Source organism: Corythoichthys intestinalis, chromosome 7 (assembly GCF_030265065.1).
Source record: "Corythoichthys intestinalis isolate RoL2023-P3 chromosome 7, ASM3026506v1, whole genome shotgun sequence".
Classification (NCBI taxonomy): Eukaryota; Metazoa; Chordata; class Actinopteri; order Syngnathiformes; family Syngnathidae; genus Corythoichthys; species Corythoichthys intestinalis.
The window spans coordinates 53949773-53974233 of record NC_080401.1 but is presented as its reverse complement, the minus strand read 5'-3'; the positions used below and the strand labels follow the sequence as shown (position 1 = coordinate 53974233).

The 24461-nt window shown below is 39.0% G+C and overlaps 3 protein-coding genes across 3 annotated transcripts in view; 1 reads left to right on the top strand and 2 right to left on the bottom strand.

The window, feature by feature from the left end:
* LOC130918656 (zinc finger protein 585A-like) overlaps positions 1-3083 on the bottom strand; it is an 84823-nt gene extending 81740 nt beyond the window's left edge. The window contains exon 1 of the mRNA XM_057840551.1: positions 2618-3083. Within this exon, the coding sequence (XP_057696534.1) occupies positions 2618-2810 (193 nt within the window). The 5' untranslated portion in view covers positions 2811-3083. The remainder of the gene's footprint in view (positions 1-2617) is intronic.
* Positions 2901-16340, top strand: LOC130918658 (gastrula zinc finger protein XlCGF57.1-like). Its single transcript, XM_057840552.1, has 3 exons — positions 2901-3319; positions 4839-5117; positions 10822-16340. The coding sequence occupies exons 1-3, from the start codon at positions 3127-3129 to the stop codon at positions 12060-12062; spliced, it is 1713 nt and encodes a 570-aa protein (XP_057696535.1). The 5' UTR covers positions 2901-3126; the 3' UTR covers positions 12063-16340.
* A 2902-nt stretch (positions 16341-19242) lies between these two features.
* On the bottom strand, positions 19243-23446 carry LOC130919113 (gastrula zinc finger protein XlCGF52.1-like). The gene is made up of 2 exons (XM_057841547.1): positions 23298-23446; positions 19243-21149 (listed from the first exon to the last, which is right to left on the bottom strand). Exon 2 carries the CDS (start codon positions 21130-21132, stop codon positions 19918-19920), a length of 1215 nt encoding a protein of 404 aa, XP_057697530.1. The 5' UTR covers positions 21133-21149; positions 23298-23446; the 3' UTR covers positions 19243-19917.
* Positions 23447-24461: the final 1015 nt, after the last annotated feature.

Here is a 24461-nt window from a genome sequence, read left to right as displayed (position 1 = left end):
ACAAAATCAGCCTATTCTCACGAAAGTTTGAAAAACTTTAAGAGCTTGGAGGCTTATAAATACTTTGTTGCTGGTTGGGTGAAACAGGTCCTCGTCCACGAAAATTCGGCAGGAATCTATCTTGTGCTTGGAAAGGTGAGTTAGGAAATTTTCAATTCAAAATCTTTTGTTATTGCTAACATCCACTGTCAAGTCTAATGTATTTCATGTCGTTTGTCAATGGAGTTAGGGCTTTTAATGTTTATATGGTTTAGCGACAGCACTCTCACTACATACATACGTGTATGTTGTCGGCGATTAGCCTAGCAATGATTTTAATTGTGGTTGTCAGCCCCAAACCCTCTAAATATATATTAAATGCATCTTACCAGATATAAAATGACTACTACATAATCTGTGGTAATCGTTTGGAGCCCAGTTTTCTCGTCGAATTGCAGCAGCTCATCTCGCTCTCTTCTCTCCGGGTCTCTCGGAATCCGGTAGAACTTCAAGTCTCTCCGTCTTCTCTGTCTATCTTCTCTGTTATTGCAACCGACCGCCACACACGCCTTCACCATTTTGATTATTAATGTTAACGAGCAGAAAAACACGTCGTAAATAGGAGGAATGTACGTAGCCGTAACAGGTAAACATGATGTGTTGACGGACAATTGGGCGGCACCAGTGAGGAGGAAGGAGTTGTGACGTCACGTGGGTAGGGTCTATTCTACTACCCGCGCGAGCGAGTGGAGTGGGCTACAGCTGTGTAATCGGCTGACTGAAGCATCTGATTATTATCTTTTTTTTTTTTTCCCCCGGCGGGGGGGAGGGGCAAACGAGACTGTGGCGGGTCATTGGTGGGAAACACTGCAGTGGGTTGTATACCCAAGATGAATCCAGCCGCCGGACCAGAGTCTATAGACCCTACCCACGTGACGTCACAACTCCTTCCTCCTGACTGGTGCCGCCCAATTGTCCGTCAACACATCATGTTTACCTGTTATGGCTACGTACATTCCTCCTATTTACGACGTGTTTTTCTGCTCGTTAACATTAATAATCAAAATGGTGAAGGCGTGTGTGGTGGTCGGTTGCAATAACAGAGAAGATAGACGGAGAGACTTGAAGTTCTACCGGATTCCGAGAGACACGGAGAGGAGAGAGCGAGATGGGCTGCTGCAATTCGACGAGAGAACTGGGCTCCAAACGATTACCACAGATTATGTAGTAGTCATTTTATATCTGGTAAGATGCATTTAATATATATTGAGAGGGTTTGGGGCTGACAACCACAATTAAGATCATTGCTAGGCTAATCGCCGACAACATACACGTATGTATGTAGTGAGAGTGCTATCGCTAAACCATATAAACATTAAAAGCCCTAGCTCCATTGACAAATGACATGAAATACATTAGACTTGACAGTGGATGTTAGCAAGAACAAAAGATTTTGAATTGAAAATTTCGTAACTCACCTTTCCAAGCACAAGATAGATTCCTGCCGAATTTTCGTGGACGAGGACCTGTTTCACCCAACCAGCAACGAAGTATTTGTAAGCCTCCAAGCTCTTAAAGTTTTTCAAACTTTCGTGAGAATAGGCTGATTTTGTTTGGACAAGATAGTTGTACATATCAGGGTAGCTAGCAGATCTCAGGCAAATACGGCGGAGAGAGCGGGTCGAAAAACATCGATTTAGGCATCAAATATGGATCTGGCGAATGGATAAACTGAAGCTTTTCCACATAACGCCTTTTATGCAACGCATCAAGTGAGTTTATGGTATCCGAAAGCACCGGGTCTTCCATGAAATGCATTATAAATTGCTCGATCAATTGAGACCATTGATAATACAGACACAAAATGACGGACAAGGGGGCGGAACCATACAGCAAGCACGTGATTTTGTGACGTCGGTGGGTAGGGTCTATAGCCAGGACCGAGCCGTAGCGTCCTGGTGAGGACAGTATATTCGCATTTCGTTGTTCATGCATCATGTAACATTATTATGTTGTACACTTATTCAGCATGTTGTTCTCTATTGTACTTTTATTTTAAATTACCTTTAAGGATGACCTGTTTTTTGTTTTGGATTTTATCGAGTAAATTTCCACCAAAAATGCGAGTTATACTCCGGTGCGACTTATATCTTTTTTCCCCCTCTTCGTTGGGCATTTTATGGCTGGTGCGACTTACAGTCCAAAAAATACGGTAGCCAATAAAAAATGTACGGAATAAAAATGTAGTGTGAAACCATCGGTAAAAATCATCTCGCTCAGACCACGTGCGATTGCGCATGCGCCGTAGTGAGATGTAGCCTCATGATGGATACCCTGATCACGGAACTGCAAACATGAAATTTGTCGTATACTTGGAGCGTCACCATGTAAACGGCCCTTTCATTGAGTTTCGCAACGCTCTTTCTACATGTCTTTGCTCGCTACAACAACAAATAAAATAAATAAAAACAAAACAGAACAACAGGGTGACGAGCTGTGGGCTATGCTAACGTAACAGCAAACATTAGATGACGTACGAAAATAGCTTGCTTTTGTTTATTGGTTGTTCCAGTCCGCCATTTGAACAGGCGAAGTAGTTTTCGACTAATACTTGGTAAAAAGAAATTCAGTTGCATACCTATTGCGTGGAGCCGAACTTGAGGTTGGAGAATAGCTTCCAGTAGCTCGCGTTGTCGCACGTTCTCCTCTTTAGTTCGACCCAGTTCCTCTTTGTACACGGCTAAAGTCTGTTCAAACAGTTGAAAAATGTCCTGGACTGCCACGTTTAGTCGGTGCTGGACCAGCTCGCGGAGCTTTCCGACTTCACACATTTTTTCCACGGCGTCTAAATCCCGCTCGCTTCCCTAGAGTCAATGCCGTACACTACACAAATGCATCATGGGAGCGCGCCGTGCGTTCTCTTGAATTCTAAACTACGGAGTGCGGAAAGGGCCAAAATGTATGTTAGCGCTGTTATTAGCTTGTCTAACGGACAGCTTAATCAAAAAAGTATACAGTATTTAACCTCTGGTGCATAGTGGTTACTACAGTGGGCAGCTATTGAAACATCCCATGGTGCCTGTATGTATTGTACGGCGTAGACTCTTTATCTTTAGGGAAGCTAGCGGGATTTAGACGCCGTAAAAAATGTGCAAAGTCGGAATGCTCCGCGAGCTGGTCCAACAGCGACTAAACATGGCAATTCAGGACATTTTTCAATTATTTGAACAGACTTTAGCCGAGTACAAAGAGGAACTGGGTCGAACAAAGGAGGAGAACGTACGCCAACGCGAGCTACTGGAAGCTTTTCTACAACCTCAAGTTCAGCTACACGCAATAGGTATCCATTAATTTACCTCCACCACAACCAGCAACTGAATTTCTTTTTACCAAGTATTAGTCGGAAACTACTTCGCCTGTTCAAATGACGGACTGGAACAACCAATAAACAGAAAAAAGCAAGCTATTTTCGTACGTCATCTAACGTTAGCTGTTACACTAGCATACCCATCAGCTAGCCAGCCTGTTGTTCTCTTCCGTTTTTATTTTATTTTTTTATTTGTTATTGCAGCGACCAAAGCTATGTAGAAAGAGAGTTGCGAAACTGTGTTAAAGGGGTGTTACATGGTGATGCTCCAAGAATACGACAAATTTCATGTTTGCATTTACGTGGTTCCGTTGTTTCAACAGATCAGGATGCCCATCATGCTACGTCTCACTACGGCGCATGCGCAGTAGGAAATCGCACGTGATTATTGCGAGATGATTTTACCGATGGTTTCACACTTTTACCTATATAGAGAAATAAAAGGCAGCGTAAAATGAGTAGAGTGAATTTTGGCAGCCTTGAGAGCCTTTTTTTTAATTGGCTAAAGCCTTACAATCCCTCTCCCTGCAATTAGAAACATCATGGGAAGCAAGGTGGGGAAGCAAGTTAGCAATTGATCTGTTTCTTAACACCCTATGTTATATCCTAACGCAGAGAAGATATATCAATTGGTAGCACTACACACAGTCATGGTTCCACTTCCCATCATGCATTTGGGCATGCCTACAGTATCATTTACTGAAAGGTCAATAAATACACTAGATGGCAATATTTAGTCACAATATACAAAGTCACATGTCTTTCTATCCATGGATCCCTCTCACAAAAAGAATGTTAATAATGTAAATGCCATCTTGAGGATTTATTGTCTTAATAAACAAATGCAGTATGTACTGTATGTTGAATGTATATATTCGTCCGAGTTTTATTCATTTTTTTTCTTAATGCATTACCAAAATGTATATGTTCGGGAAAAAATATCGGGAATGATTGGAATTGAATCGGGAGCAAAAAAAAAAGCAATCGGATCGGGAAATATCAGGATCGGCAGATACTCAAACTAAAACGATCGGGATCGGATCGGGATCAAAAAAACATGATCGGAACAACCCTAGTTTTAATATAAAATTTCTATAACTTGTACTAACATTTATCTTTTAAGAACAAGTCTTTCTATCCATGGATCGCTTTAACAGAATGTTAATAATGTTAATGCCATCTTGTTGATTTATTGTTATAATAAATAAATAGAGTACATATGTACAGTACAGTATGTTGAATGTTTATGTCCGTCTTATCTTTCCATTCCAACAATAATTTACAGAAAAATACGGCATATTTTAGAGATGGTTTGAATTGCGATGAATTTCGATTAATTAATTTTTAAGCTGTGATTAACTCGATTAAAAAATTTAATCGGTTGACAGCCCTATGACAAACACAACCTGCCAGAAAGTGTCACAAATATGCCAAAAGTGAGTGTGATCAATCCCTCCATCTCATCATTTTTCATCTTCCTTGTTTGGTGCAGACATCCAGCAGGTGTCAGTGGACACCCAAAAACATGAGGATGGCCCATCGGAACACCTCCACATTAAAGAGGAAACATGGAGCGGTCGAGACGAGCAATCCGACTGCGCCGCCTTCACGCAAGTGCCCGGCGTTTCCGTCAAGAGCGAAGTCGGCGAAGCGCATCAACAACACAACAAAGAAGCCGACGAAGAAAAACCCAATACGGACGACGTCATGTCCCGCTCATTCGACGGCGAGCCCGCTCAAGAACCTTCCGTCGAAACCTCAGAGGAATTCGGTAAAACATTTGGCAGTCCGAAAATCCACATGATCCAAATTAGGGATGTCACGCTACCAAAAATGTCGTAGTTGATACAGATAAATTCCTTGTTCATTTAAAAAACATACAAAAATATATTAGGGCTGTCAAAATTATCGCGTTAACGGGCGGTAATTAATTTTTCAAATTAATCACTTTAAAATATTTGATGCAATTAACGCACATGCCCCGCTCAAACAGAATAAAATGACGGTACAGTGTAATGTCCGCTTGTTTTTTGGTGTTTGGCGCCCTCTGCTGGCGTTTGGGTCCAACTGATTTTATGGGTTAGTACTATGAGTGAGCATGGTGTAATTATTGACATCAACAATGGTGAGCTACTAGTTTATTTTTTGATAGAAAATTTTACAAATTTTAATAAAACGAAAACATTAAGAGGGGTTTTAATATAAAATTTCTATAACTTGTACTACCATTTATCTTTTAAGAATTACAAGCTTTCTATCCATGGATCGCTTTAAGAGAATGTTAATAATGTTAGTCATCTTGTTGATTTATTGTTATAATAAACAAATACAGTACTAATGTACCGTATGTCGAATGTATATATCTGTCTTGTGTCTTATCTTTCCATTCCAACAATAATTTACAGAAAAATATGGCATATTTTATAGATGGTTTGAATTGCAATTAATTACGATTAATTAATTTTTAAGCTGTAATTAACTCGATTAAAAATTTTAATCGTTTGACAGCCCTAAAATATATAGAACTTTTACTGGAAGAGCTTCTATGTTAACGCATTGCCTGCCATCGACGACGTTAGCTGTCCAATAAATTTAAACTGGAAGGACTGGCTCATCTTACAGTCCCAGTCAAAATAGACTGGACGTCTAGCGCCGTCAATGACAAACAATGGGACAAAATAGCTGTTGGAAAATTTGAGAAAATGTATTTATATATTTGTCCAATCATCCTAGCCATAGACTTCACTATCAGTTGACAAGACAGCTCCTACAGATATTGCGCCACGGCTTCCCGTAGGGGGGCCGGGTCAGGAACAGCATCGTGGCAGCTTTCACTGCGATAATCTCATACAGACGCCGGATTTAGGAGGAAACGGGATGAAAGTTTTAGTGCATCCAAGCAGGCAGGAGTGTCTCAAAGTGATTTGGTGGAGGATTCTAGGTAATAACGATCGGTGTTGTCACAGATTACTTAAAAAAGTAATTTAATTACTGATTTCACCTAAAAAAAGTAATCTAGTTACTTTACCGATTACTTTATTATCAAAGTAACTAAGTTACTTTAAAAGTAACTTAACAGTTACTTTTCACCAATTTTTCTCTTTTTGCTGCCTCAATATAAAAATGACAACAAAAAATGTCATCGCATGTAATTGAATTTTTCACATAAGGCTTACTCTTTGAGTGAGCGGGGGTTTAATTAGGGCCCGAGCACTAAGCGTGCGAAGGCCCTATTGTTTTGCAAAGGATTATTTTTTTTTTTTTTTTTTTTTTTTTTTTTTTTCCCAGGGCAAATGAAAACGGCCAATTTGGAGGCCTGAACATGCATGAAAAGTCACCAAAATTTGCTCATACGTGCGGAAAATTGTAAATTTCGATAATTTTGCAACGTTGCAAAAAAATCTAACAAAATGGCTCAGTGGCGCCCCCTTGAAATTTTAAAATTGGCCTATAACATTAGGGTCTGTCAGCGTAGAGCGATGAAATTTGAGAGGATGATCTGCCACCACCCTGACCTGCACACTGTCCGAGTTGCGTGACGTCCGAGTTGCGCTAGATTGCGAAGGCCCGTTCAGTCCTGCTTGCAGGCCTAACAGCTAGGTCTTTATTTTAAAGGGGAAGTTCAGAATTTTTGACATTAGGCTTTATCTTGGAGTTAGCGGGGGTTTATTTAGTCGTTGGAGTTGATTTGAACAAAATTCCGTGCAGTTTGTCAGTTGTTAGTTTCAGGGCTCCGGGGTGGCTAAGCTAGCGCGAGTCAATGGTGGTTGAAATCAACTCCAATGACTAAGTTAGTCATGAAATCAACTCCAATGACATACATTATGAGGCAAAAACAAAATAGTAATGCACAGGCACTAGGGCAGGGGTGTCCAAACTTTTTGCAAAGGGGGCCAGATTTGGCGTGGTAAAAATGTGGGGGGCCGACCTTGGCTGACGTCCTTTACGTAGACCAATATATTTAAGCAAATTTTAGCAAGCCATTGTGTGTGTCACATTTGCTTTATTATTTTTTTAAATTCATAATTTCAACAATCTCGCAACTAGCCTTTGTGGCATACTCAAATTTTAGGCGTTTGCGAAATACTGCTGCTGTGAAATTAAACTACCTTCAATTTATAGCAACATATCTTCCCTGTAATCTTGTCGTACATGTCAGCGTGTCTTGTTTGGTAATATCGCCTCACATTGAACTCTTTAAAACCAGCAAATGAGGCAGACACAGTTGTTGCGTATTTTAGAGAAGAAATAGTCCAATTTCCACCTATCCTTGAAGCGTCGGGCGTCTCAGTCAACTTTCTTTTTTTTTGTTGATTGTCGCCATTTTAGAAAATTGGGAGTAAAGGGTCACACGGGGTAATGTTGCTTAGAGTGCTGCTGCCTTTTAGTGGGTAAATGAGAAGCAGCGTGTAAGCTACTTCATATGCTGGTAGCAGTACTGCTGACCAATTTATTAAGTGTCAGGAAATAAAACTCCCAGAGTATTCTATTCAAATGACAGTCACAAGGAGAAAAACCTCCCACCTCATCGGGGATAAAACCATTTGCAGTTAGAAACCACTCGAGTCTCAAGGTTTTAACGTGCACACGGGGTTTTGGCAGATGCGAAGCTAGGCCTCGCTAAAGTCTTCCCACCTGTTGAAGCGCCCGCAGCCTTTTCATTTACAAAGTCACATGGTCAAAAACATGTCATAACAGTGGGTATGTGGTGCGTGATAATTGGTTAGTTCAGAGTGAGCCAGCTCTAACTGCTTCTCCTTATTTGGTGTTCCTCAAAACAGGATGCTTACTGTGAAACAGAAGTGAAACTTATTACAGCTCGACTTGGGAATTTTCCAGACCTTGGGAACTTAGCTGTAGCTGGGACGAAAGGGAGTGAACATTAGATAAGAGTCCACAGAAACTAATCTCACAAAAAAGTCTCACATGCAAGCATATAGCTTCACAGCAGTTGATAATTGTGTTTTATAAGCATGAATAAAATATATTCTTTCGCATTAAGTCTGTGTGTGGGCCAGACGTTATTGATTTTATGACAGAGGCTGGGGGCCGGATGAAATTTGTCCACGGGCCGCATTTGGCCCCCGGGCCGGACTTTGGACATGTTTGCACTAGGGAAACTAACTTTAATCGAATTACTATCTTGGAAAAATGAACGCGTTAAAGTAATCAGATTACAGTAACGCGTTAGTAACGCATTACTGACAACACTGATTACGATATATAATAGCACCATGCATGCACTTTGAAACGTTGTGGAAAAAATGAAATGAATGGGAAAAAAATTGCGATACTTTAGCTTGAAATATTTACGCAAAATGAATGATAACTCCCCATTTTTTTGCTTTTCAGGTTTACTTTTAGGTAGAGCTGAAACGAGTGCTCGAGTAACTTGAGTTTAAAAATTGATCCGAGTAATTTTATTCGCCTCAAGGAATCGTTTACCGTAATTTTGCCAGCTCATTGCATCATGTTTTGCCCGGACTACTTTTACATATGTACCAGAAGAAAACAGCGGCGGCGGATATATTTGATTTCAACTAGTGTTGCACCGATACCATCGAATAATCCTAGCATATAAGCACCACTTCTTTCAAATACTATATTAATATTTCACCCCATCTCTTTGCTTTCCCAGCGTCCCTTCACCCAAAGATAAACACCCCGAACGATAACAACGCTCATAAAATTGACCCCAACAGAATGTTAAGTTTTGTCTCACTGGCTTCACGTTTTTTGTGTGTTTTTGACATATTTGGCCCTTAAAGATGATTTTGAAAAAACATGGAAGCAAATCTTTAAAAAAAAAAAAAAAAAAAAACTGCGAAAAGGAAAAGCTATGAACTATCAAATATTGGCAAATATGCATCGGTGGTTTCCTTTTTTTTTTTTGTGTGTGTTTTCATTTAAAAATGAAAATAAAAGTATATTAAATGGTTTTTTTAATGTAAAATGTATTTTTGATGAAAAAATAAAAAGAATATAAATTTAGTAATTATAATTTTGTTTTTAAAAAGAAAAAAACATTTTAATGACAGTGTCCGTCTATTGTTACCTGTAAGACATCCCTAAACGTTCAAAAGTTTTACAGTAATCGGGACTTCATTACTGCGGTCGAGTCGGTCACGACGTACGATGCCGCTGCCATTTGAGTTCCACCCATGTAATAAATTATCGTGTTGTAAAGTGTAATCAAGCCGAAAATCCTATGTAGGAAGTTACGCTAAATTTTAATAACAATGCTCATAAAAATGACCCCAGCAAAATGTTAAGTTTAGTCTTAGTGGCTTCACGTTTCTTGTGTGTTTTGACATATTTGGCCCTTAGAGATGATTCTGAAAAAACATGGAAGCAAATCTTTAAAAAAAAAAAAAAATTTTAAACTGCGAAAAAGAAAAGTTATGAACTATCAAATATTAGCAAATATGCATGGGTGGTTTCCTTTTTTTGTTTTGTTTTCATTTAAAAATGAAAATAAAAATATATTAAATGTTTTTTTAATGTAAAATGTATTTTTGATGAAGAAATAAAAAGAATATAAATTTAATAATTATATATATTTTTTTGTAATTTTATTGACAGTTTCCCTCTGTTTTTAACTTCAGAAATAAAAAATATATATTTTACTGAATTAAAAAAATATTTTCATTTAATTTAAAATCTAAATATATATTTTAAAATATATTTATTAGTAGTTTTAATATAAAAAGTATAATTAGTAAAGTAAAAATCAAATGAATAAAAATTCTAATAATTTACATGATTCTTCGTTTACATTAAAAACAATGTGAACTTTTTTTACTTGAAAAATTAAAACAAAAAATACATATTTTACTGAATTAAAAAAAAACAAATCATTTTAATGATAATGGTTTCCTTAGTTTTCTTTTTTTTTTTTAAACTTGAAAGATCAAAACACAAAAATGATACTTACTGATTTAAAAAACATATTGTTTAATAAAATAAAAATCCTAACAAAAAATGCTGTTTTGTTTTTGTTTAAAAATGTACGAAAATAAAAATACATGAAAAAAACACTTTAAAAAAAAAAGGAAAATAATTTTTTTTAAAAGTTATATATAATATATATTTATTTATTTATAATATGTTTACTGGTTTTATAAAATTCAAAATACCTTTTAATATAATAAAATAATACAAAACAGTACAAAAATGCAACATTTAAATTAAAATTTAGTATCTTTACTGTCTTAGGCTCAGTTGTGACTCATTGCCTGCCATTGACGACATTAGCCGTCCAATTCATGTAAACTGAAAGGACCGACTCTGAATCCTCATCTTTCAGTCCCATCGATGGACAGATTGGACATTGAGCACCGTCAATGGCAGACAATGAGTCAAAATACAGAATAGTTGTTGAGAATTTTGACAAAGTTTATTCATACATTCATCGAATTATCTTAGCATATTACCACTGCTGCTACATTCATATTTCACTCTTCTTGCTTCCCCAGCATCCCCTAACCCGAAGATGAACACTCTGGACGACCCCGAACTCCCACACGTCAAAGAAGAAGACGACAACGACGACCCCCAGTGGACCGTTCCCAATGATGACCGCGTCAACCCCGAGTCTTCCAACCTCCCCTTGAAAATCGAGCCAATCAAACTCGAGCCGATCAAACTCGACGGCAACGCCGGCCCGAGCTGCGCGGGCGACTTCGTCCAAGGCGGGCCGTCTCAGGGCGGCTCATCCGACGACATCACGTCCCACTCGTCGGACGAAGCCCCCAAAAAAGCCAAAAAACAATTCCCTTGTTCCGAATGCGGTAAAACCTTCAGTAACCGCGGGATTCTCACCCGCCACATGAAGAGCCACACGGGCGAAAAACCCTTCTCCTGCCCGGCGTGCGAGAAAACCTTCAGCCGCCACGACTGCCTCCGCTCGCACCTGCGCTGCCACACCAGGGAAAAACCCTTCCACTGCTCTCTGTGCACGCAAACCTTCCGCCACCGTCAGAACCTGCGCTCACACTTGAGGAGCCACACCGGCGAGAAACCCTTCTCCTGCCCTACCTGCGGCAGCACCTTTTCCACCAGAGCGAACTTAAAAAGACACGTCAGCATGCACACCAGAGAGAAGCGCGCCATTCGTCAAAAGCGCTTCACCACCAAAGGCAACATGGTGTTACACACACGAACCCACACGGGCGAGAAGCCATTTACCTGCACCGTGTGCGATGGGGCGTTCACCACCAAGTGGCAATTGATGCGCCACGCCCGCACGCACACCGGAGACAAACCCTTCTGGTGTTCCGTTTGCTACCAACGATTCACCCTAAAGGACACCATGCTGACGCACTTGGAAGAACACGCCCGCGAGGCCCCGTACACCTGCGTAGCCTGCCCGGCCACCTTCGACACCAGGAAGGAACTGTCGAAGCACAATTGCACGCACGTCGGCGAGAAACTGCACCCCTGTCCCGTGTGCTCGAAAAGGTTCTCCCGCAAGAGCAACATGACGGCGCACATGAAAGGGCACTCGGGCGAGAAACCATTCACCTGCCCCGTTTGCAACAAGGGCTTCGTCAGCAAAGCCGTCATGATGAGACACGGGCTGACGCACACCGGCGAGAGACCGTTCGGTTGCGACGTGTGCCATAAAAAGTTCACGCGCAAGTTACACGTCACCAAACACAAATGTCCCGGCGTAAACGACTACATGGACAATTTGAAGGAGAGTGAAAGTGTCTGAGGTGGGAGTTTACTCGTAATTTATTAACCGCCCTTGATAGTCCAATGAATTTGATGAATTTGATTTGCGAGAAATGGTAGCGAGTAATCATGTTTCGATGAAAGTGAAAGTTTCTGATGTGGAAGTTTATTCATAACTAGAGATGTCGGGTTAGGGTTTCCGATCAAGTCATTTTCAAAGTATCGGAATCGGCAAAAAATATCGGACATGCCTTTTTTTTAATATATATATATATATTAGGGCTGTCAAACGATTAAAATTAATTAGTTAATTACAGCTTAAAAATTAATTAATCGTAATTAATCGCAATTAATCGCAATTCAAACCATCTATAAAATATGCCATATGTTTCTGTAAATTATATACAGTATATATTATGTAAAATAAATTGTTGGAATGGAAAGATAAGACACAAGATGGATATATACATTCAACATACGGTACATCAGGACTGTAGTGGGCATTTCACTCTACTGTCATTTAAATCTGTCTATGCTGTCCTCACTCCGAAGCGTCTACTTTTTCCAAAGCTAGACAGCTAGTGAACAACGCCTTAATAATCAGACTTCTTCCTTTTTCATCTGATTTATTAATAAAATGGCCTCAAACCATTGTCCTCTTTAGACCGTCGTAAAACTACAAAAAAAAGTACACAAGCATTGCATTAGCAACAACGTTAGCTTAGCACGCTATACAGGTTCACAAAACATAAACAAAAAGTGTCTCTTACAAAAAATGTAACATTTCGCTTACTAACATAATATGTACATTCTTTACAACAACCATACTTACGGACAAATCTTGTCCAAAGATCATATAAGCACAACATTACAACGTAGGCGTCAGCCCGAGATGTCGTGCAGCCATATTGAACTGGCAAGAAAACAATAAACCATGTCGCAAAGTGACCACAAGGGTTCGCTGTTAGACAGTACAAAAAGCCTTGCTGTAAAACTTACCAAAAGGCAGAATACTGTCTGAGCGGGACATGTGCGTTAATTGCATCAAATATTTTAACGTGATTAATTTAAAAAAATTAATTACCGCCCGTTAACGCGATATATATATATATATATACATATATATATATATATATATATATATATATATTTTTTTTTTTTTTAATCGTTTTCTAATTGTATTTAACGTTACAGACATAATATGTTACACTCATCCAGAGTCTTTAGCTTAGGCTTAAGGTAGGGTTATCAAGTTTATCCCGTTAACGGCAGTAATTAATTTCTTTTTTTAATTTATCACGTTAAAATATGTAACGCAATTAACACAGGGCGCTGCACGACCCACTCACGCATTGTCGCATTCAATATGTAATGGCGCCGTTATACCTATATATAGAGCTAAAAGGCAGCGTAAAATGAGTAGAGTGAATTTTGGCAGTCTTTGGAGCATTTTTTTAATTGGCTAAAGCCTTACAATCCCTCTCCCTACGATTAGAAATATCGTGGGAAGCAATGTGGGGAAGAAAGGTAGTAAATGATCTTTTTCTTAACACCCTATGTTATTTTCCAACGCAGAGAAGACATATCAATTGGTACCACTACGCACAGTCGTGGGTGCACTTCCCATCATGCATTTGGGCATGGCTACAGTATCATTTACTGAAAGCTCAACAAATACACTAGATGGCAATATCTAGTCACAATATACAAAGTCACAAGTCTTTATCCGTGGATCCCTCTCACAGAAAGAATGTTAATAATGTAAATGCCATCTTGAGGATTTATTGTCATAATAAACAAATACAGTACTTATGTACTGTATGTTGAATGTATATATTCGTCCGAGTTTTATTCATTTTTTTCTTAATGCATTGCCAAAATGTATATGATCGGGAAAAATTATCGGGAGTGATTGGAATTGAATCGGGAGCAAAAAAAAAAAGCAATCGGATCGGGAAATATCGGAATAGGCAGATACTCAAACTAAAACGATCGGATCGGGAGCAAAAAAACATGATCGGAACAACCCTATTCATAACTCATCGGCCAGTGACAGCCAATGAGTTGATATCGGTTTCATAACAAGCTTGAAAACGTACGTCATGAAGATAGCTTTTAATAGGAGCCTTGTCGTCATGTTTAGCTAGCGCTTTGTGTTCTGTGTATCATGTAACGCATACTATGTGTACCATGCTGTGGCATTGTCAAACATTAAAGCGGAAATGTGAAGTAAGGTTGGCCAACCATGTTTTTGAATAATATCAATGGCTAAACAATTCTAAGCATATTTTCGTTATTTTTTTAACGCAACCCTTCCAGATTCTTTGTTTAACTCATAGCAACGCCCTTGACAACGAAAATGCTTTTCTTCGGCAATCTTCGGAAATGACGTCACACCTAGAAGTGCGAGGGAAGTCCGCCATAGAACAGTATTGTTTGTTGCATTGTTTCTCGGTAAGATGCCGCGGCGGTGTGTGGCGATGTTTTGTTCTCACTCTAACGAAAAGTTGTTTGTGTGGCCAAACGATAGATGAGCACGTAAATGGACATCTTTCGTTCTCACGAAGCAAATGAATTTCACGCCATCAGCGAGTCGTGTTCTCTGCTACAAACACTTCGAAGATGCCTGCTTCCTTAACCGGTCTGCTTATGATCAAGGATTTGCCAAAAGGTAAGTGTGATTTTTGGATAGATGACTAATGACTTTGTCAAAGCAGAGCTGCCAACTGCTGTGGAATGTACAGTATAAGCTAGCGACGTTAGCCGAAAGCCAACTCGTGGCAATCCCCGATCATAGTTGTTGTTGCGTTCGCTAGGTTAAGCGTGTTTAAGTTGTGCGTCATCTACGATCTTGTCCGAAAGGGTTAATCCACTGTCAATCGGGAAAGGCGTGTAGATGTGCAAATAAGCGGGTCAGCGTTGCGGTAATTCACGGTCACGTTGCCGTAAGAGACACACACCGCCGGTGAGTTTGTGCACATTTATTTGTATTTGTAGTATGCATTTCCACCTTCATGCTTCAAGCATTGAATTGCATTTGTATGGTTCGGCATTTCTTTCACGGTGATTGCTCGATAGCATTCTAGTTGGTGTTGTACGAGAGCCGCTGACAGCTGACGAACAAGCGTGTTGGCATTGAGTCAATCGCGCAGCGAATCAGCGAGCGGCTCAAGTCACACAGTGAATCATGGGAAATGTAGTCTCGGGACAACACTGAAGTGGTGCTTTGTAGTCTGTTCGCTTGTGTGAAAAAACTACATTTCCTCACGCCATTAGACGCCACTTCCTTCAAGCAGTGTTTGTACTGTTAGCTCCATGTGTTAATAAAGAAACAAAGTTGTCAGCACGTCGTGTGTTCGATACCTTTGTCAACAAAAAGCTCATAACAAGACACTATGCACAATCCGTTGAAGAGACGCCGGGACTGGAAGTAGTAGTAGCTGGTAGTACGAGGTGAGGCGGAGATGAGCGAGAAGCAAAACTTTGCGGTCGAATGTGAAGGCAGTCCGCTATTATTTTGTTTTTGCCACAATAAAGTGAAGAAAGCCGTCAACGACTCATCTCCTTCTTTCCCCCCAATGTTTTTATATTATTATTTTACATGCACGAGAGCTGCCGGATCTGCCAAAATGAACATGAAGTCTGATTATTATTTTTTTAAACAATGTCATCAGATAGACAAAAACATAAAATTATTTGCAAATGCCTGCATCTTCTAATCATGAAAATAATAACAGCCTATATCTTACCAAGCCTATATCTTATCTTTTGTAGATGCACAAATATTACCAAGATTTTCATATGTATTTTCGAGATCCACAAATATATCTGTGAGTTTCACATGTGTTTTTGTAATCTACAAATACAGTGTATCACAAAAGTGAGTACACCCCTCGCGTTTCTGCAGATATTTAAGTATATCTTATCACGGGAAAACACTGACAAAACACTTTGACCCAATGAAAAGTAGTCTCATAAGCGGAGTTTAAGGGGGGGGCAAGCCGCCCCTGGTGGCCAAAAAGTGTCATTGCATGTAATTGACTTTCCTGTATAGATAAAAGTTGTAAAGCAATAAAACTGTAACAAAAATGAATGAAATGAACAAAAAAAAAATATTTTTATAATGGGTCAAAATTATTTTTCAGATCATGTGACTAGCAACTTAGACGGTCATTTGCTTTGCATATAAATTTCAACAACAACAAAAAAAAAAAATCAAATGACTTTTTTTCTTTGAAAATACAGTATATATATTTTTTGATAGAAGCAACTTTTTTTAGGGATTAAATGATTTAGACACAAATGTCCTATCCATAATATGGCCCAAACACAAAAAGGATTGCTTCAAAGAAAATTTTTCAATGAAAAATTAAGTGTTCAAATGCAAATTTTTCAATCTCAAATATTTATTCACATTCAAAAACTTTTACCATCATTGAAATGTTTCTCTTTTTTTGATTGAAGTGATTTTCTTTTTGAAAAAAAAATTTTTTTTTTTTGAAGCAACTTATTTTTTTGATTAAATAATGACAAAAATCAACATTACTTCAATCAAAAAAGTTGCTTGAAGCAAAAAAACATTGACTTCATCCAAAAAAAAAAAAAATTTTTTTTTTTGAGTTTCAAATTTATTTTTGCATTCAAACCTTTTTGTTTTTTTTTGGTTGAAGTGACTTTTTTTGGTTAAAATATATATATTTTGATTGAAGCAACTTTTTTTATTGAAGCAACTATATTTTGGATTGAATAATAAAGACACAAATCTTACCTCCATTTGGCTCTGCCCAGGGGATACAATTTCTGACTGAGGTAACCACATTGGCACGACACCGGCAGGCGTGCCATATTCAATGGATGACGATCTTGGCGATAAGTATAGTTGTCCCAAGCAGCCTGATTTAGAATTCCCCTCAAGAATGATGGGAAACAAAAAAAATGCTCATTTTCAACTTATTATTGTAAATATTCCTGTTAATTTTATTACTGACACTGCGTTTCGGGGTCATCAACATGTCATCAATTTTATTTGTATAGCCCTCAATCACAACAGAAGTCTCAAAGGGCTTTACAGAGGCAATATGATACATAATTAGAAATGAAGCAACAAAGATGAATAGATACAGTTCAAGTCCTGGGTATCCGCTATCCTTAAGACCCTCCATGCCGGCAAGGAAAAACTCAAAAAATTCCAGAGTCAATTGGGAGAAAAATGAGAAACCTCGGGGAGTACCACAGTCAGGAGAGATCCACTCCCAGGACGGATAGACAGGAACCCCAGAACTGCTAATGGGAATTAGCAAGCGAAGTTACAGTCCGTAAAAATACAGTGGAGTAAAGGAGCAAGAAGAGGTCCCTCTAGTCAGATGAGACGGGGGTAGCAGCGAGGACGTCTATCCAGCCAGGGGTCCGGACAGTCAGGAGGCTGCAGCTGAAAAATAGCCCCTCCCCAGAGGGGAGGGGGGAAAGGGGACACCAGGTGACTAGTGATGAAGAGACTAGACAACTAGATATTAACATTGGAAAATAGAAATAAAGTAAGACAAGTGGTAGGTAGAGTAAGAAAAGGAGATAGAACTCAGCGGCTGTACTTCCCCCAGCATTATAGCTTCTAGTGGAGCTTAGACTAAACTGTGAGTCTACTCCGACTTCAACTAGCCTAAACATAAGCTTTGTCGAATAGGAACATTTTTAATCTAATCTTGAATGTGCAGACTGTCTCGGCTTCTTTAATACTAGCTGGAAGCTGATTCCATAAAACAGGGGCTTGGTGGCTAAAGGCTCTAGCTCCGACAGTACTTTTATAAACCCTGGGAACTACCAGTAGACCTGCATTCTGAGATCGGAGTGTTCTGTTGGGGCGGTATGGAACCAGAGCATCGGTGAGATAAGATGGCCCCAACTCATTAATGGTTTTAAATGTAAGAAGGAGTATTTTAAATTTAATTCTAAACTCGACTGGAAGCCAGTGAAGTGCCTGGAGCACAGGGGTGATGTGCTCTCTTCTATTGGTTCCTCTTAAAAGTCTTGCTGCTGCGTTTTGGACTAGCTGAAGACCTTTTAGAGAACTTTTTGGACAAGCTGCAAGTAGGGAGTTACAGTAATCCAATCTCGATGTAACGAACGCGTGAATTAATTTTTCTGCATCGCTTTTAGATAAAATATTTCTAATTTTGGCGATGTTGCGCAGGTGAAAGAAAGCCGTTCTACAGGTTTGTTTAATGTGTGCTTTAAACGATAAGTCAGGGTCAAATAAAACTCCTAGGTTTTTAACTGTGGTGCTGGAGGCTACACTTACATTGTCCAGAGTGACTATTTGGGCAGCTAAAGAGTCTCTCACACTTTTCGGGCCTATTATAAGGACTTCTGTCTTTTCAGGGTTAAGTAGAAGATAGTTAGTGCTTATCCAGGTATTTATATCTCGGACGCAGGCGTTTAGTTTTAGGCGCTAGGCATTATGGGAAACGTAGTTTTGAACTGCTGCGTTTGGAAACATGCTGGTTGAATAGTTTGTCAGTTTTTTCCGGTTATTCTGTGTGTGCAATGTAGAACATTGAATGAGAATATCAATTGAATGGGAATAACAATTTTTCAAGCACAATTGTTGCTATAGTAATTTATAAAAATGTTTAGTTGGCACATAGCCTACTGTGTCTAAGTGTATTGACTGGACTACCATTTCCATGGGTCTGCATTATATATATATAATATATATATATATACACATCATTATTTATTTTTCCATCCAGAGTGAGGGGGCACACTTTAAATATATTTGTGATATAGGCATCTTTGAGTGAACTTCGAGTAAAATTCAAGTATCTTGAGGCCGGGTTGAGTGTCCTCTTTTTTGGAAATCAAAATATGGTCACCATAACTTCGATGACCAAGACAAAGTGGGGAGTCAAGGAGGCAATGCAACTGTAGATGAAATTGCAAAAGTGCAACGATGAACGGCTGAGCCGAACATGGCACGCAATGCAGATTTACTTCAATACTGGAGGAGCCAATGGATATCTTATCCAAACCTCTTTCAAGTGGCTGAGAAATTCTTGTGCATGCTGGCATCGTTGGTTCCATGTGACTGTGTTGTCCAAAGCAGGTGAAATTGCTTGTTTAAAAAAAAATTGATAAAAAGGAACCAACTAAATTTTAAATATTAAAAAAAGCTGTTTTTGAATAAGATTTTATCAGAACAAAAAGTCCACAAACATCCTCATTCACCCATTCATTATTACTTACATTTTCACATTATATGTTCACATAATTTAAAGATATGGAATAATGCAATACGAATGCAAAGACTTAAATGATTTGATTTTACTGTCGTCAATTCAGTGTCAGACTGTCAAGTGGGTTGCCTGTAGGAATTTTTTATGTCCAGCAGGTGTCAGTATTCAATGACACAGTATCCACAGTGTCAACACAGTGTGTCACTGTGTCAACATGCTTCATACTATACACTGTATAGTACGCGAGTAAATTATGACAAAAAGTACTCAAAACATTCACCCTTTAACCAGGTTTTTTTTTTCAGTGTCGTAATAAACAAATGTATTCACATATCTGCTTGGTAAAATTAATTTTAATGTTTGACAATGCCACAGCATGGTACACATAGTATGCGTTACATGATACACAGAACACAAAGCGCTAGCTAAACATGACAACAAGGCTACTATTAAAAGCTCCTATCTTCACGACGTACGTATTCAAGCTTGTTATGAAACTGACGTCAACTCATTGGCTTTCGCTGACCGATGAGCTGTGAATAAACTTCCACATCAGAAACTTTCACTTTCGTCGAAACATGATTACTCGCTACCGTTCCTCGCAATTCGAATTCATTGGACTATCTGTATCGAGGGCGCTTAATAAATTACGAGTAAACCCCCGCCTCAGAAACTTTCACTCTCGTTGAAATCGTCGATGTAGCTGCTGACGCCGGGACACTTGTGTTTGGTGACGTGAAACTTGCGCGTGAACTTTTTATGGCACACGTCGCAACCGAACGGTCTCTCCCCGGTGTGCGTCACCCTGTGTCTCATCATGTCGCCTTTGCTGACGAAGCCCTTGTTGCAGAAGGGGCAGGTGAACGGTTTCTCGCCCGAGTGCCCCTTCATGTGCGCCGTCATGTTGCTCTTGCTCGAGAATCTTTTCGCGCACACCGGACAGGGGTAGACTTTCTCGCCGACGTGCGTGCGGTTGTGCTTCGACAGTTCCTTCCTGGTGTCGAAGGTGGCCGGGCAGGCCACGCAGGTGTACGGGGCCTCGCCGGCGTGTTCTTCCAAGTGCGTCAGCATGTTTTCCTTCAGGGCGAATCGCTGGTTGCACACGTGACACGGGAAGGGTTTGTCTCCGGTGTGCGTGCGGGCGTGGCGCGTCAAGTGCGTCTTGGTGGCGAACGTCCCGTCGCACACGTCGCAGGTGAACGGCTTCTCGCCCGTGTGGATTCGCATGTGTAACACCACGTTGCCTTTGGTGGTGAAGCGCTTTTGGCAAATGGCGCAGACGAAGCGTTTCTCTCCGGTGTGCATGCTGACGTGTCTTTTTAAGTGCGCGTTGGTGGAAAAGGTGTTGCCGCAGGTGGGGCAGGAGAAAGGTTTCTCGCCGATGTGGCACCTCAAGTGCGAGCGCAGGTTTTGACGGTGGCGGAAGGTTTGCGTGCACAGGGAGCAGTGGAAGGGTTTTTCCTCGGCGTGGCAGCGCATGTGCGAGATGAGGCAGTCGTGGCGGCTGAAGGTTTTCTCGCACGCCGGGCAGGAGAAGGGTTTTTCGCCCGTGTGGCTCTTCATGTGGCGGTTGAGAATCCCGCGGTCGCCGAAGGTTTTGCCGCATTCGGAGCAAGGGAATTGTTTTTTGGCTTTTTTGGGGGGTTCGTCCGACGAGTGGGACGTGACGTCGTCGGACGAGCCGGCTCGAGACGGCTCGCCTTGGACGAAGCCGCCCACGCAGCTCGGGCCGGCGTCGTCGTCGAGTTTGACCAGCACGATTTTTAAGGGGAGGTTGGAGGGCTCGGGGTTGACGGGGTCGTCGTCGGGAACGGTCCAGTCGGGGTCGTCGTCGTCTTCTTCTTTGACGTGGGGGGATTCGGGGTCGTCCGGGGTGTTCATCTTTGGGTGAGGGGACGCTGGGGAAGCAAGAAGAGTGAAATATGAATATAGCAGCAGTGGTAATATTCCAGGATAATTCGATGAATGTATGAATAAACTTTGTCAAAATTCTCAACAACTATTCTGTATTTTGACTCATTGTCTGCCATTGATGGTGCTAGATGTCCAATCTGTTCATCAATGGGTCTGAAAGATAAGGATTCAGAGTCGGTCCTTGCAGTTTACATGAATTGGACAGTTAATGTCGTCAATGGCAGGCAATGAGTCACAATTGAGCCTAAGACAGTAAAGATACTAAATTTTATTTAAATTTTTTTTAAAAAAACATTTTCTAGGTAAAAAGGAAGAAACTATTTAGTATTCAATTATTATATTAAAAGGTATTTAGAATTTTATAAAACCAGTAAATATCTTTTTTTTTTTTTTTTTTTTTTTTTTAAATTTTCTTTTTTTTTTAGTTTTTTAATGTGCTGTATTTATATTTTTGTACATTCTTCAAATAAAAACAAAACAAGATTTTTTGTTAGGGTTTTTATTTTATTAAACATTTTTTTAAATCAGTAAATATCATTTTTGTGTTTTGATCTTTCAAGTTAACAAAAAACAAAGGAAACCAACAATCATTAAAATGTTTTTTTTTAAATGAGAACAAAAAATACATGAAAATTATTTAAATTTTCATTCATTTGACTTTTAGTTCACTCATTATATTTTTAAAAATATCTTTATCAGATTTTTTTGTATTAATTTATTATTTTAAAAGGTATTTTGAATTTTATAAAACCAGCAAATATCTTTTTTTTTTTTTAATTGTTTTTAGTTTTTTAAAATGTTCTTTTTTTGTGTGTTTTTTAATGTTTTTTTATTTTCGTACATTCTTCAAATAAAAAACAAAACAGGATTTTTTGTTAGATTTTTATTTTATTAAACATTTTTTTAAATCAGTAAATATCATTTTTTGTTTTGATCTTTCAAGTAAAAAAAAAAAACAAAGGAAACCACGATCATTAAAATGTTTGTTGTTTTTAAAATGAGAACAAAAAAGTGCATGTAAATTTTTTTTTCATTTGATTTTTAGTTCATTATATTTTTATCAGATTTTTATGTATTGATTTTTTTAAAATTCAATAATATATTTGTGTTTTGATTTTTCAAGTTAAAAACAGGAAAACTCATTTAAATGTTTTTGTTTTTAATGTATGTATGTAAGTTTATGTAAATTATTTGAATTTTTATTCATTTGATTTTAATCTTAATTAAAAATACTTTTTACATTAAAAATGCTAAAAATATATATTTAGATTTTAAATTAAATGAAAAATTTTTTTATTCAGTAAAATATCTTTTTTTGATTTCTCGTTAAAAACGGAAACACCGTCATTAAAATGTTTTTTTTCTTTTTAAAAACGAAATTATAATTATTAAATGTATATATTTTTTATTTTTTTCATCAAAAATACATTTGACATAAAAAAAAAAAACATTTAAATGTATTATTTTCATTTTAAAGTGAAAACGATAACAAAAAAAAAAGGAAACAACCGATGCATAATTGCCAATATTTGATAGTTCATAGCTTTTCTTTTTCGCAGTTTTTTTTCTTTTTATAGATTTGCTTCCATGTTTCTTCAGAATCATCTCTAAGGGCCAAATATGTCAAAACACACAAGAAACGTGAAGCCACTCAGACTAAACTTAACATTTTGTTGGGGTCATTTTTATGAGCATTGTTATTAAGATTTAGCGTAATTTCCTACATAGGATTTTCGGCTTGATTACACTTTACAACACGATAATTTATTATATGGGTGGAACTCAAATGGCAGCGGCATCGTACGTCGTGACCGACTCGACCGCAGTAATAAAGTCCCGATTACTGTAAATCTTTTGAACGTTTAGGGATCACTCACAGGTAACAATATACGGTTTAAGAAACCTCAATGCAGAAATTATTCAGTTCTTTCTGCATTTACATTCCATTTTAGTCGCTTTTCCTATACATACATCTGCCGTTCGCAGCTAGCATGCTAAGCTAACGGCTCCCAAGTCTATGAAAACAAGGTTTTCCGGAGGAAATTGATCATTTATTCCGAAGATAAAACGTTCCCAAATGTGTATCGAGTGAGGAAAAACAAACGGGACAAAAGAAAGGAAGAAATTCATACGCTAAATTCGAGGTGTCGTCTCTCTCGCTGTTGGGAAAAAGGTTTTGCTAACTTCCGGGTTTTTCTTCTTCTGCGGTGGCGTATCTCCATCGCCGCCATCCGGGGAGGGGACGAATGTCAACGGAGTAACCGAAACAAACATAGCATAACATAACAAATACAACATATAACAACACACAACATAAACATAACAAAAAAAACCATATTCCCGAACCGATACAAATTTTTCTTGTTTTAATCTGAACAAAAGTTCCAAACATGTTACAGTACTGTACTGTTTACAGTACCTCTTCTGCATTTTCCGGGAGTGTTGCGGAGTATAAAACATACATGTTTTTGTTTCTTTTGGCAATGTCATTGTATTTCTGGATTATTTTGTTACTTTTTAGCCCTATACACATATATACATATATATATAGACAGTGTTGGGAGTAACGCCGTTATAAATAACGCCGTTACGTAATGGCGTTATTTTTTCAGTAACGGGGTAATCTAACTAATTACTTTTTCCGCCGTCACAACGCCGTTACCGTTACTGACGGTCAAAAGCGGTGCGTTACTTACTCTGAATAAATTGAAAAAACTACCAGCCGTGTCAAGTCGACTCTCTGCTCTGTTGATTTGTCATCCAAGACTTGGGGTGCGTTCAGGTTTGAGAATAGCGCATGTACTTCTGACTCCAAGCTGTTTGTCCCTGCTCATTCAATTAGACAATGCTTTCCAAAGTTTGGTAACGTTTCTGTGTTTGCTACACCTGATGCTAGCCTCGTGCCCATCTCCCACTGTCAGCTAGCAATAATTCTGCTTCCATCTTGAGGACGGCAGACGCTTTGAAAGTGACGTGAATTGTCGGGAAACGAGCCTACCTGAATACATCCCCTTCGAGATATGCGATGGAAGTGATTGTGATTGGCTGAGGGTTAGAGTCATGTGTTGTGGTAAGCCAATCAGAGCCGGTGATTCCACAAGCAAACCGGAACAGCGCGTGCGGCAAACACACACACACGCAAAACAGATACACAGGGTCAGGATGGCAGAGCATTCAGAAGACAAATTGTCCCTTAAGCGGTGGAGATAAAGACACTATTTCATGTTTGTCGAAATTAAAGGAAAGAACCTGCATGTAATGTGTAATTTATGTCCCGGCGCAAAGCTTTTGTCGAC

What these genes read in the sequence shown, in the direction of transcription:
- LOC130918658 (XM_057840552.1), top strand. Translation starts at nt 3,127, where the DNA reads ATGTGCAAAGTCGGAATGCTCCGCGAGCTGGTCCAACAGCGACTAAAC. An exon ending in AGTTCAGCTACACGCAATAG is followed by an intron (nt 3,320 to 4,838) that starts GTATCCATTAAT and finishes TGTTTGGTGCAG; the next exon opens with ACATCCAGCAGGTGTCAGTG. An exon ending in CGAAACCTCAGAGGAATTCG is followed by an intron (nt 5,118 to 10,821) that starts GTAAAACATTTG and finishes TTGCTTCCCCAG; the next exon opens with CATCCCCTAACCCGAAGATG.
- LOC130919113 (XM_057841547.1), bottom strand. Translation starts at nt 21,132, where the DNA reads ATGAACACCCCGGACGACCCCGAATCCCCCCACGTCAAAGAAGAAGAC.